This window comes from Prionailurus bengalensis, chromosome F2 (assembly GCF_016509475.1).
Source record: "Prionailurus bengalensis isolate Pbe53 chromosome F2, Fcat_Pben_1.1_paternal_pri, whole genome shotgun sequence".
NCBI classification, from domain to species: domain Eukaryota; kingdom Metazoa; phylum Chordata; class Mammalia; order Carnivora; family Felidae; genus Prionailurus; species Prionailurus bengalensis.
This window is the reverse complement of record NC_057353.1, coordinates 10,053,330-10,065,693: the sequence shown is the minus strand read 5'-3', so window position 1 is coordinate 10,065,693 and position 12,364 is coordinate 10,053,330. Positions and strand designations below refer to the sequence as shown.

Sequence of the window (12,364 nt, the reverse complement as noted above, 5' to 3'; positions counted from 1 at the left end):
CTGGTAAGTTTCTCAGGATCCACCTAAGAGTGAAAACATATGGAATCTGTCTTTCTCTGTATGGCTTATTTCTCTTAGCATAACACTCTCCAGTTCCATCCACGTTGCTACAAAAGGCCAGATTTCATTCTTTCTCATTGCCACGTAGTATTCCATTGTGTATATAAACCACAATTTCCTTATCCACTCAACAGTTGATGGGCATTTAGGCTCTGCATTTCTTAATAGAAACTACTGACATGTGTCATTAGCTGACATAAGTTGATAGCTGTAGTTGTCCTTTTTACTTTCTGTTCCTCTCGTCTGAGTTTCCTTGTTTTGTATACATCTGTTCGTGGCCATGGGGTATCGACTCAGGCCTTATATTCTTGGAGGCTCAGAACAAGGTTCTTCCTCTGCACAGCAGCATATGCTCTCTGCTAGTCTCTACAAAGAAAGAGGAAATTGACAGGCAATGGAGGGATTCGAGAGTTTAGATAAACTCGGTTTATCACGCCTGGCCTTCTGGCAACTAGAGTATCCTTCTTTGGGCATCAGGGCACTTAGTCGTCCCCCCCACTGCAGCAGAAGCCCCACAGGGTCAGGGCTCACAGCTGCCTAACAAAGCACTGTGTCCCCAGTGTTGATGTAGTGCCTGACACGAGTTGTAGGGGCTCAGTGTGGTGTGTATGGGTGTGTGTATGTGTGTGTGTGTGTGTGTGTGTGTGTGTGAGAACGAGCATGAGTGTGTGAGTGTGGAACCAGAGAGAGCAGGGAGGCAAAGACGACAAAGAGAAGTTTCACATTTTGAAACATAGCAGAGAATCAAAAAGCAAGCAAAGGGCTTTCCAACTCAGGTAGCATTTACTTAATGCCTGATGCTCTGAGCACCATGCTGAACACACTGAGATGTCCTAAAATTCATGCATGAAATTTTTACACCCTTAGGCATCAGGAGAGCTTGTAGGGATTTCCATGAAGTTTACGGATTGTTTTGACAACTGTAACAAGCATCTAATTCCCACTCATTGGATTAGAAGCAGGATGTTAGGGGTGTGATGGAGGTTATTTGTGGACATATGACAGCAGCAGGAAGTGATATCCTCAGAAGGAACACATAAGCCGTATATAACACGAAAAAATATGAATATTTGTATTCAAGCCATTGCTTTCCCTCAGCCAACTGAAGGAAACTGTGTGTGTGTGTGTGTGTGTGTGTGTGTGTGTGTTTCCGGGGCTGTTGTTGTAGAGAAGAGGGATAGCAAGTAAAGGAGTAAAAAGAATAGACCAGGGTAAGGAAAACGGAGATAAATACTAACCAGGCTGTATTTGAAAGCAGTTGGTAGGATTATAAGAGGTGGTAGGGAGGACAAAACTTCAGAAAGTTTGCCTGGGGTTGTGAATGTATTTCCCCTTCACCATTTGAAAATCTTTAATTTTGACATAATCATAGATCGACAGGAAGTTGCAAGATGACAGTAAGAGGTCCCATGCCCCCTCTCCTTTAGGTATTTTGCTTGTTTTCATTTGTTTGAGGGGCAATTCTAAAGGGCTTAATTGTTCAGATATTAGGTTGGTGTTTTCTCTGTGATGTCCTGCCGTGACATTCCATACAACCCATCCCTGTGTGTTTATATGTGATTCACCAACCATTTCCATGTTGTCAAATCCAGTGGTGGTCATTTTTTTCAACCTCCTGGTAGTCTGTGATAGTTAATCACTGATCTCTCTTCAAATGCATTCTCCTTTTGCTTCCTGTGACACCACATTCTCTCGATTTTCTTCCTGGTTCTTCCTTACCCTTCTCTTCGCCTGCTCTTGACTTCAGTAAGTGGAGTGTTTTGTGGCCTGGTGTTGGGCTCTGTTCTTTTCCTGGCCTTTATGGTCTCCCTTAGTGATCTTGTAAGGTCTTTTGGCTTTAAGTACCACCCAAATGCCGAAGGTTTAGGGTTTCTATTCCCAACTTGGTTTTTCTTCCTAGCTTCAGACTCTTTCAAGTTCAGTTGTCAACTTGGCAACACATAGCAATCTACAGAACTAAAGATTGTATTTTGACCCGTTGCCCTCCAAAATCCGTCTCTCTCTACTCTAAAGCATCGCTGTATACGAACTAGCTCGTGTCTACATCAAGCTCTTTGTATCTTAACCACGTTTCCTCTTATTGCCTCTGTTTGTTTCTGGTTCTTAGACATACCAAGTTCATCCTTGACTCAGGACCTTTCATGTGGTGTTCCCTCTTCCTGAAATTCTTTTCCTTGTGGTGCGCCCTGGTGGCTCAGTTGGTTAAGCATCAATTTTGGCTCAGGTCATGATCTTACAGTTCGTGGGTTTGAGCCCCGCATCGGGCTCTGTGCTGACAGCTCGGAGCCTGGAGCCTGCTTGGAATTCTGTGTCTTCCTCTCACTCTGCCCCTCCCCCACTCGTACTCTGTCTCTCAAAAATAAACATTAAAAAAATTAAAAAAATTAAAAGTCTCTTCCTTCTGATTCTCACTTGACTAATCACTTCTTGTCATTCAGATCTTAAATGTCACCTCCTCGGACAGCCCTTCCCTGAACACCATGTCTAAAGTTGCTCTCATCCCCGATACTCTCTACACCGTGTTTTATTTTATTCATAACACTTATATTTTAATAGCTGTCTCTCTACTGAAAGAGAGTCTCCATTAGAGTAGGAAACCTGTCCATCTTGTTAACACCTATAACCAGAATACTTTTGAAGAATTCTTGGCACAGAGTAGGTGCTCAAGTAATATATATGTGTATTGAAATAAAATTTAGAAGGATACATACCACACAAGTTAACGGTTGTTGGCTCTGAGTGGGGAGTAGCAGGGAAGGTTAGTTATACATTGACTTTCACTTTCTACCAAGATAGGTTTCAGTTAGTCTTAAATTATTTGAAATGAAATTGCATTACTTTAACAACTAGAAAAAGCAACAATGTATTTTCAATGAGCAAAAATGGTTGATAAAATTTTGGTGCTTAAAATAAACCGTTTCAGTGGCAGGTGGACTTATGTGGGATACCTGCTTGAGAATGTTAGGTAAGTAATGTGTTACTATATATAGCAAAATATTTATGATTTTGTGAAAGCGCTGAAACGTGAAGCAGCAGAAACATTTCACCCAGTTCTTTCCTTTGAACTTGACCACGATTATCTCTCGCAAATGATTTAAATTGATTTCTTCTTCAACAGGTAACAAGATCTCCTCATTAGCTTGATGATAATGTATGTTTTATTTTTCTTTATATTATTACATTTTACATTGCTATTTGATACCCTGAACACGTTTATGTTTTGTTCTCTTTATAAGCATACTAAACTCGCAATATTAGCTGTTGTTGCCAGGTCTGAATGTTAAGTCAGTGTATGTTTGAGAGACCTTCAACTTATCAAGTATTCCAGGTCTCTGATTGTTTTGGAACCTCTTCTGATACCTGTGGACTTAGTTCAAGGCCAGTTTTTTTTTTTTTTTCCTAATAAGATGAACAAATGGTTAATTGTTTGCTTTGGTCACTCAAGTGTAGGATCCTACCTTATATAAAAGTCTAGCTAGAGTCTCTGTTCGGTGACATCCTTACCTTTCTAATCAGAGAGTCGGATTAGAGTTTGCACCAGATTTGTAAAATGACCATATCTTTGATCTGGGGGATTGTGGTAGCAGTGTGCTGTTGTGTGTGGCTTATTCTTGGAATGAGGAGAAGGTAAGGAAGGTTTTATCTTTAAATTGCATTTTAGCTCATTCATTTAATAGTCTTTTACCTTCATGGTTATGTAACAAATTTGGTGTTCTGCACTTGTACTCATTAGCATTTTCTTCTGTAATTAAAAAACTTAAAAATGTTAAATTAATGAAAATTTTTAAAGTGAGACCTTATATCTAACAAAAGATAGAATGACAGCGTTTCCCTTTTAGTTTTGACATATCCATGGTCATGCAAAAATGTACACACTTGTTAAACATACCCGCCAAACTTTATAAGGTCTCTTTGCATGTTTATGTGCGTCTGTAAAGACGAAGTCTGGATTAGTAAGGATACAAATGGTAAGTGGGGTCTGCAGTGGGAAGGGTTTCTTTCTAACATGAGGATTAAAAAGATGCTCTGTTAGTTCTTGGGCATCGTATAGACTCAGCCTGGGTTTGGACAAGAGCACAGAGCCTGCATTTATTATTCTGTCACTTTCTTCTCATTAATGATAATCAACCATGCGACATTGGGAAACCGCTACAAATATATACTATCACTTTTATTTGTGTGTCGTTTATAATTGGTTCAAGCATATAAGAAGTACCAATAGAGTCACATACATAGCCATATTTCTTTACCTTCTGATTGGCTCAAAGAGTATTTGGGGGAGGGGTATGTAAGTATTCTGTTATATCAGTCTCCAAAAGACGGAATTACCCGAAACATGTCTTCGGCTATGTAGATTGCTATGTGTTGTCCGTCTTTTACAAGTTTTTTGGTGTGTGTGCTTTAAGGTATTTTAATTCAGGCCTGATAATTTCTAGTTTTAGTGAACCTTACTTATCTTTGAACTACAATGAAAATAATTATTTTATGCTAAGTAATTCTGTCAAGAGGGATAGGAGTTTATGTTGGAAAATTAATGTTGATATTATTTAATAAAAACATTTAAAATAGCATGAAAGACTGTGTTGGGCCACCTGGGTGGCTCAGCTGGTGAAGCATCTGACTCTTGGTTTCAGCTCAGGTCGTGATTCTATGGTTGTGAGATTGAGCCCTGCATTGGGCTCTGTGCTGGGCACGGGGCCTGCTTGGGATTCTTTCTCTCTCTCCCTCTGCCCCTCCCTCACTTACACTCTCTATTAAAAAAAAAAAAAAAGACTGTGTGTCAACTATATTTGAAAAAAGATGCAAAAAATAGCATGAGTGTTGAATCACAATTGATGATCCTGTCAACACTTACATAATTTCATCTTATAATAACCTAATTTTTTAAATGAGATTCTTATTGTCAAATATCACTATAGAATGATATCTTTAAGTTATGAAGATTCTGAATGCTTCAATTTTTCCATCTTCTCTGCAATTCAGTATTCTTTATCTTTAAGGGTAACGATAAAAGAAAACATTCTGAGATACTCAGGCCAATGATGCTTAGAAAAAATATAAGCACTAGAATGTAGGTAGTTTCATCTGTACTGAGAGCAAGAATCTTGTTGGCCTTCTTGATTCTTTTATCCTCATCGCTGGGAAAAATGACTATCATTTAGTAGACAATAAGTTTTGTGGAATGCATGGATGGATGGGTGGATGGATGGATATAGCAATCATTTTCATGTTACTAAGTTAATACAACCCATTATTTTAGGAAAAGATGAGGGCCCCAGGGACAAAAAAACTATCTAGAACTGTAGAGAGCTTTGAAGCTGAAAGTCAGTAGTAAAAGTTTAAAAAACAGGTGTAAATAAAAAAACAATGTGTAATTTCTCATATCTATCATGGATTTGTGTCTTACAGACAGATGGGTGAACCACCTCTGGAGAATGGGTTGATTCCGTACCTGGGATGTGCTCTGCAATTTGGGGCGAATCCTCTTGAGTTCCTGAGAGCAATTCAAAAGAAACATGGTCCTGTTTTCACCTGCAGATTGATGGGAAACTATGTCCACTTTCTCACGAATCCCTTGTCATACCAGAAAGTGTTGTGCCATGGAAAATACTTGGATTGGAAAAAGTTCCACTTCACTACTTCTGCAAAGGTAACCCGTTTCCCGTGTGTATAGCATTCTGCTTCTTTGTTTTCTACTTCTGAACATGTCAGTTTACTTAGCATTTTGATGTACTTAGACTTAAAAAATAGAGGTGGCGAAGAGGGTTACCCTTACATGGAGATTCTTAGAAATATAATAGATCCAATTAGATATACCTCTTGGTACTAGTCATTTCCAAAGTCAAAATAGGTATAGATTTGTCATTTCTTAACTACCTAGACTGAGAGAAAAATGGAATATTTTGCTGAGCCACATGGCACTGTATCAGTAAGACAGGTACAAACTGACTCTTGTCAACGATGTCTACATGACTCCCAGAGCACATGTGGTGGGAACTGACCCCTGAACAACTGTTTTGCCACACTCTATGCCACACTGGTTGTTCAATTTTGTTAAGCAACTGATCAGATATTTTGGTATCGCTTAGCTATAATCTAAGAGGCTCCTTAATAGAGAAAGGAGTTAGCCAATATTTGGTGAGTCTCTGCAAGGAAGTATTAGACAGAGTCTCCGCTCTAAGCAGATTAAAGTCTGGTAAAGTACATCTACAAAAAATATAGAAGAGAACTGATGACTAAGACAAATATAGATTAGTACCAAACTAACCTTCCAATAGATGCAGTAGCATAAGAAAAGTAAGAAATAGGCAACTTGTGTGGGTTGAGGGATATTCCACCGAAGAACTGGAATTTCAACTTGGCTTTTCAGGAAGCCATGTATTTGAAAAGTTCTCTGTATGTGGAAAGGCCAATTTCCCTCCTTCCCTTTTTTTTTTTTTAACAAGTAGAAGATTATGAAAGCATCTCGTCTGTTTTTCAGCCACTTTCCAGCACTGCATCAGGTTTAATCTCTTTTCTCACACATTTCATCTATCGTCAGGTATTTGGGCACAGAAGCATTGACCCAAGTGACGGAAATACCACTGAAAACATAAACAAAACTTTCATCAAAACCCTGCAGGGCGATGCCTTGAATTCCCTCACAGAAGCCATGATGGAGAACCTCCAACTTGTCATGAGACGTCCACTGGTAGCTAAATCAAACACGCCTGCCTGGGTGACAGAAGGGATGTATTCTTTCTGCTACCGAGTGATGTTTGAAGCTGGGTATTTAACCCTCTTTGGCAAAGATCTGACAGGGCAAGATGCACAAAAAGCACTTATGCTAAATAACCTTGACCACTTCAAGCAGTTTGACAAAATCTTTCCGGCTCTGGTAGCAGGCCTCCCCATTCATGTGTTCAAGACCGCGCACCATGCTCGGGAAAAACTGGCAGAGGGCTTGCGACACGAGAACCTCGGAAAGAGAGACCACATCTCAGAACTGGTCAGGTTTCTGAATGATATGCTTTACACCTTAGATGACATGGAGAAGGCCAAGACACACCTGGCTGTCCTCTGGGCATCACAAGCAAACACCATTCCGGCGACTTTCTGGAGCTTATTTCAAATGATTAGGTAACGAGCCACGTATCTGTTGGTTTCTTTCTTTGAATAGAGCAAAGAAAATCTACTATTTTCACTTAAAAAAAAAAAAAAAAAAGAGTCATCGTACTTTGTCATGCTATCAGTCAAGAGTGTGACATTTACGTTATAAGTGCTTAACAGGTATCAGCTCATCCAATCCGCATAAAAACATAACGAATGTGACTGGTAAATGCATCTTGTAGAAGCGGAGACCTTCCTAGGGGAAAAGAACACACTATGTAGGGTCAGTTCAGGCTGCCTGGGCCCAGAGCCCTGGCTTTCAACCTCAAGCTGTTCCTCATGATGTCTCCTTAAGTTGATGAATTCTGTCTTCATAATCACAAAAATATATTTAAGCGCTTCTGACTTCTGGACAGTAAGAGGGCAGTACCTACGCCTTATTCATTTGTGCATCAATAGTTTGTTTTTTTCGCTCCCTTATGACTTCTTAGAGTTTATCTCACCAACTATGATAGCTGTGGATCAGTCATATTATTAATCCTTATTGATGGGATTTAGCTAGATTTTGCCTTTTAAATGTATGTAACGAAAACACTGTATGTAATATACACTTTACATAACATGATTTTCTTCCCAAGTGTTTTTAGAAATTTGCCATTCAAATTGTTTACTGAATTATCCCAGTTACGTTGAGTGTTTCATGTCACATGGATGCAAAACTACTATTCTGTACCATTGGGAAAGCCAAATTTCCACTGATGGTTGACTATGCTATGCCTTTAATATACAAAATATCTAGAAACAATTTCAGATATAAAACCCCATTACAAATCTGCCTCAGATGTTAAATGGCTTCCAAAGTTTTTACCTGAGAAAGCTCTATCCAGAATAAATGTATATATTTACCGTAAGGTTACAACATCAACGTAATATCATCAAGGTAATAGTAGCCATTTTGTGATAGCCACACATATACTTATGGAGACTCAGTTTACTGCAATCGTGTTCTATAGATTCCTTCCCATGGCATCTACTAAATGTCCATGCACTGAAATGAAGTGCCATTCATTTTACAAGTCAACACGCTAGGACAATAACTTATAATATGCATGGAAGAGCTATTGTTCTACCTGAAATCGCGGTATGGATTTTAAGAGTAAATTCAGATTTCCATTTGCACTCTATAATTGTTATCTTAGAGGCAATTTTCCTCCCCCATTGCTATGTGTGTGACTGGTTTGGCCAGGTACTCCTTATTAGAATCATTTATTTATAGAAGTATGCCCCAAGTTTTACTTCTATGTCGCAAGGCCTTGCAAGGCAACGATTCTTGCGAATATCCAAGGACTTAAACACAAGTGCAAAACAGAGTAACAAGTAACTGCGAATGCCCCTTCCCCACCTTCTCTGGCATCTTGGCCGCCTCCTTAAAAGAAGGGGAAAACTCCTATTTGTTGGCAGCTCCTTTGGCATAGACACCATTTATTTTCTGCACATCTTTTCTTTTCTCAACATTTGATAGGAGCCCTGAAGCACTGAAAGCAGCCACTGAAGAAGTGAAAAGGACCCTAGAGAATGCTGGCCAAAAAATCAGCTTTGAAGGCAGTCCTATTTGTCTGAATCAAAGGCAACTGAATGAGACGCCAGTGCTAGGTACGTTTACTATGTTACATTTCATTGACTGTGCGCCACAAACGGTAATCGTCAACGTGCATTACGTACTTACTTTGTAAGCATGAAGCTAAGTAATTCGTGTGTGTTGTCCTGTTTGAGCCTCACAGCAATCCTATGACTGGGGACTAGTTTCTATATAACCAGAGAGGAAATTGAAATTTAAAGGTTAAGTTCTGAGCTGGGATAGAATGGTGGACCCAGAGACAGTGTTTATGTGGGACTCCTGACCCTACGTTTCACAACTGTGTCTCTGCCCTGCCCGACTCTTACCACTCATGTTATGATTACTGGGAGCATATTACTCATTTTCACGGAACAAAGAGGAAAAAGTACCATCAAGAAACCACAATTAGCTGCATGGGTGGACTGATGGGATTGAAGGTTGTTTTACTTTTCTTATCTTTGCTTCTCCGTGTTTTACAGAAATACGAAAGTATTCTATGTGTGTAGTGATAAAGAGTTTTCTTCTTGTTTTTGTTCCTTTTCTCTTGAGGAAAGAAACCAGTGTATGCAATTAGGGGCAGCAGGCCTTAGTGGAGGTGACCATGAGGCAAGAAGCATAGATCCTATGTTGGGTTGTGCCCACCATGGATGACCCCCAGACATGTCGCTTCATTTTGGGGGGCCTTGCTTTTCTCATTTGTAAAATAAAGCTGCTAACACGCTATGATTTTATATACAATCATGTGATGAGAGTTAAAAGGACAGAGGCTAGAGGATCAGGCTAGACCTTTGCATGAGATCTTCATATTTTAGCTACTTTCAGGGTGATTCTTTCTGCCCCTTTACATCATACAACATCAGAGTGTAGTGATGAAAATGGGTTCTTGGAAACACTCAACGGTAGCTGCGTTAAACATCCGGGAAAATGTTTCCATATAAAAAGGTTAGCAGTATATTCAATCTCAAAAGTAATTAACTTTGACTGATTCACATGAAAGTGATTCACTGATTTTTCAGTTGTATTGGATGTCTAGTGTCAGATAGAAATAAGATGATTTTAGCTATAAAATTATGGAAGTCTAGTTCCCATTGGTGTCCAAGAAGATTATATCTTGATCAAATGATTATGTCAAACTCAGATTATCAGATTAAAAATCACATTCAGACACAAGTGAATCACTGGTTATAGCACAGGGGCAACAGAATAAAGTTTGGGAAGGTTTTATCTGGCCGGCTGTCCCGAGTTTGTTCAACTTTGTGTAATAGGTTGCTATCAGTATTTCGGACTCCATATTATGAGGCTTTTGAATACATGACTTGTTCTTCCATTCATCCTTCTTTACCTGCTTCTCCTTCTTGCTTCTTTTAACAATATTTAGATAGTATCATCAAGGAGTCTCTGAGGCTTTCCAGTGCCTCCCTGAACATCCGGACGGCTAAAGAGGATTTCACTTTGCACCTCCAGGACGGTTCCTATAACATCCGCAAAGATGACATCATAGCTCTTTATCCGCAGTTGATGCATTTAGATCCAGAAATCTACCCAGACCCTTTGGTAAGTGACTGTTAATCCCAGTTCGATACCCAGGGGAGGCCTACCCAGATGGAAATAAAGAGGAAATTTATCATTGCAGAATTGATTTAACCATTGAAACCATAGATGGGCATTGCCTCCTGAATTATGTCCAGTATTCATATATGTTGGAAAACCTGGAGGGTGGCCTGAATTTTAAAATTCCTGGTATTTGTCATCACATCATCTTCGCCTGATTTTGTTTGCAGTCATGATAAGAGAGTTGCTGGCTTCCTTTTTCCTTAAGTACTGCTCCCGAATCCAGGAAATTAGAAGCTAATACATATATTGGCTCTTCCAGTTTCTAATCTGAACTTGTCCTTCTTGTCCTGCCTAATAGAGGAACTAGTCACCCAGGCAGGATGGAAGGTATTATAAAGCTTTTTCTGTTCCCGTCGGTTCTTGTTAAACTCCTATTCCCTATTACTTTCTGAGTCAAGGTGGAGAATTTGCTAAATTACCCACAGATTGGATTAAAAACGAAAATGACTCGTTGGAGCCTCCAGGTCAAGCAAGAGACAGATTCCGTTAAAACTAGCTGATAGATTTATTTTCTTTGTATTTTTATTGCAGACTTTTAAATACGATCGATATCTTGATGAAAATGGGAAGACGAAGACCACCTTCTACAGCAACGGAATCAAGCTGAAGTATTACTACATGCCCTTTGGGTCAGGAGCGACCATATGTCCGGGAAGACTATTTGCTGTGCAGGAAATCAAACAGTTTTTGATTCTGATGCTTTCCTATTTTGAACTAGAGCTTGTGGACAGTCATGTTAAATGTCCCCCTCTGGACCAGTCCCGCGCAGGCTTGGGCGTTTTGCCTCCACTAAACGATATCGAGTTTAAGTATAAATTCAAACATTTGTGAACATACGGTTGGCAAAAGAGGACGAGAAATCACGTGACTGGCCTGCATCACACCATCACGTATCCCTCTGGACAGTCACATTTGGCCGTGGTGGCACTGATTCACAGGTCAACGTGCTTGTAAATCTTAACATTTTGGTGACAGTTCCCAGATGCTATCTCAGACTGTGCTAGCGAAAAAAACCTAGCTTCTAGAAGCACAATACTTTGTCTTCATTTGAATAAGTCAGTGAATGTTCATACAGCCAGGGACTGAAGTTCATTATTTTCAAAAAAAAAAAAAAAAAGTCTTTCCTCTCCCCCACCCCCAGAATGAAGATATTCCGATTGGCAAATGGTTTTATTTTTTTTTTCCTAAGGAAATGATTTCATTTTTCTAAAAACCACCCAACAATTAGGTAGAAGGTACAGATTCACGTTTTAGTGAAACAACATGATGTTTTGAGTAGATATGGGATATCTGGTTGTTTTGTTTCTGTTTTTTGTTTTTGTTTTTGTTTTTTTTTTTTAGAGTATAACCCTTTCATTGTCCAGCACCTGTGACAGATTCATGTCATTCTAAAGGATACAGGAAGTTTAGAGCATTATTAGCCCTTTTAAAGGAAAAGGAGGGGGTAGGCACACCCAGAAGTAAGCAAATATCTTAACACATGGTAAATGATGACCTTGAGATCCTAAACACATTAGAGATGGTTTCAATATTCTCTATGGCTCAATGTACTTTTGCTGGAAACTCTAATGTCCACATCAGGTTTCAACTATTTTATCTATGTCTTCATCAGATTCCAGGTGAATGAGAAGATTGTTTTCAGAGAAGGCAGTTTTTTTCTGGTATTACTAAACATCCATCAATGAAGAGAATGTAGCTCTCATGTGCTATCTTTTAAAATAAAAACTAGATGAAAATGACTGCTTAAAACAACTTTGGATATAAAACATGCAAAGAGTTCGTTAACTATAGCTCGACATTGGGTTTTATTTAAATACGTTTTATCTTTTAATTTTTTTTTTTCAACGTTTTTTATTTTATTTTTGAGACAGAGAGAGACAGAGCATGAACAGGGGAGGGGCAGAGAGAGAGGGAGACACAGAATCGGAAACAGGCTCCAGGCTCCGAGCCATCAGCCCAGAGCCTGACGCGGGGCTCGAACTC

At 39.3% G+C, this 12,364-nt stretch overlaps 1 protein-coding gene across 1 annotated transcript; it reads left to right on the top strand.

Annotated features, from left to right (window-relative positions):
• Nucleotides 1-3,453: 3,453 nt before the first annotated feature.
• On the top strand, nt 3,454-11,536 carry LOC122495434 (cytochrome P450 7A1). Its single transcript, XM_043601120.1, has 6 exons — nt 3,454-3,687; nt 5,470-5,710; nt 6,602-7,179; nt 8,672-8,802; nt 10,146-10,321; nt 10,913-11,536. Exons 1-6 carry the CDS (start codon nt 3,611-3,613, stop codon nt 11,210-11,212), a joined length of 1,503 nt encoding a protein of 500 aa, XP_043457055.1. The 5' UTR covers nt 3,454-3,610; the 3' UTR covers nt 11,213-11,536.
• Nucleotides 11,537-12,364: the final 828 nt, after the last annotated feature.

Excerpts from the sequence above, each read along its gene's own strand:
- LOC122495434 (XM_043601120.1), top strand. The coding sequence starts at position 3,611 with ATGACCATATCTTTGATCTGGGGGATTGTGGTAGCAGTGTGCTGTTGT. Across the intron at positions 5,711-6,601 it reads ACTTCACTACTTCTGCAAAG|GTATTTGGGCACAGAAGCAT; the intron begins GTAACCCGTTTC and ends ATCTATCGTCAG. Across the intron at positions 8,803-10,145 it reads GAATGAGACGCCAGTGCTAG|ATAGTATCATCAAGGAGTCT; the intron begins GTACGTTTACTA and ends AACAATATTTAG.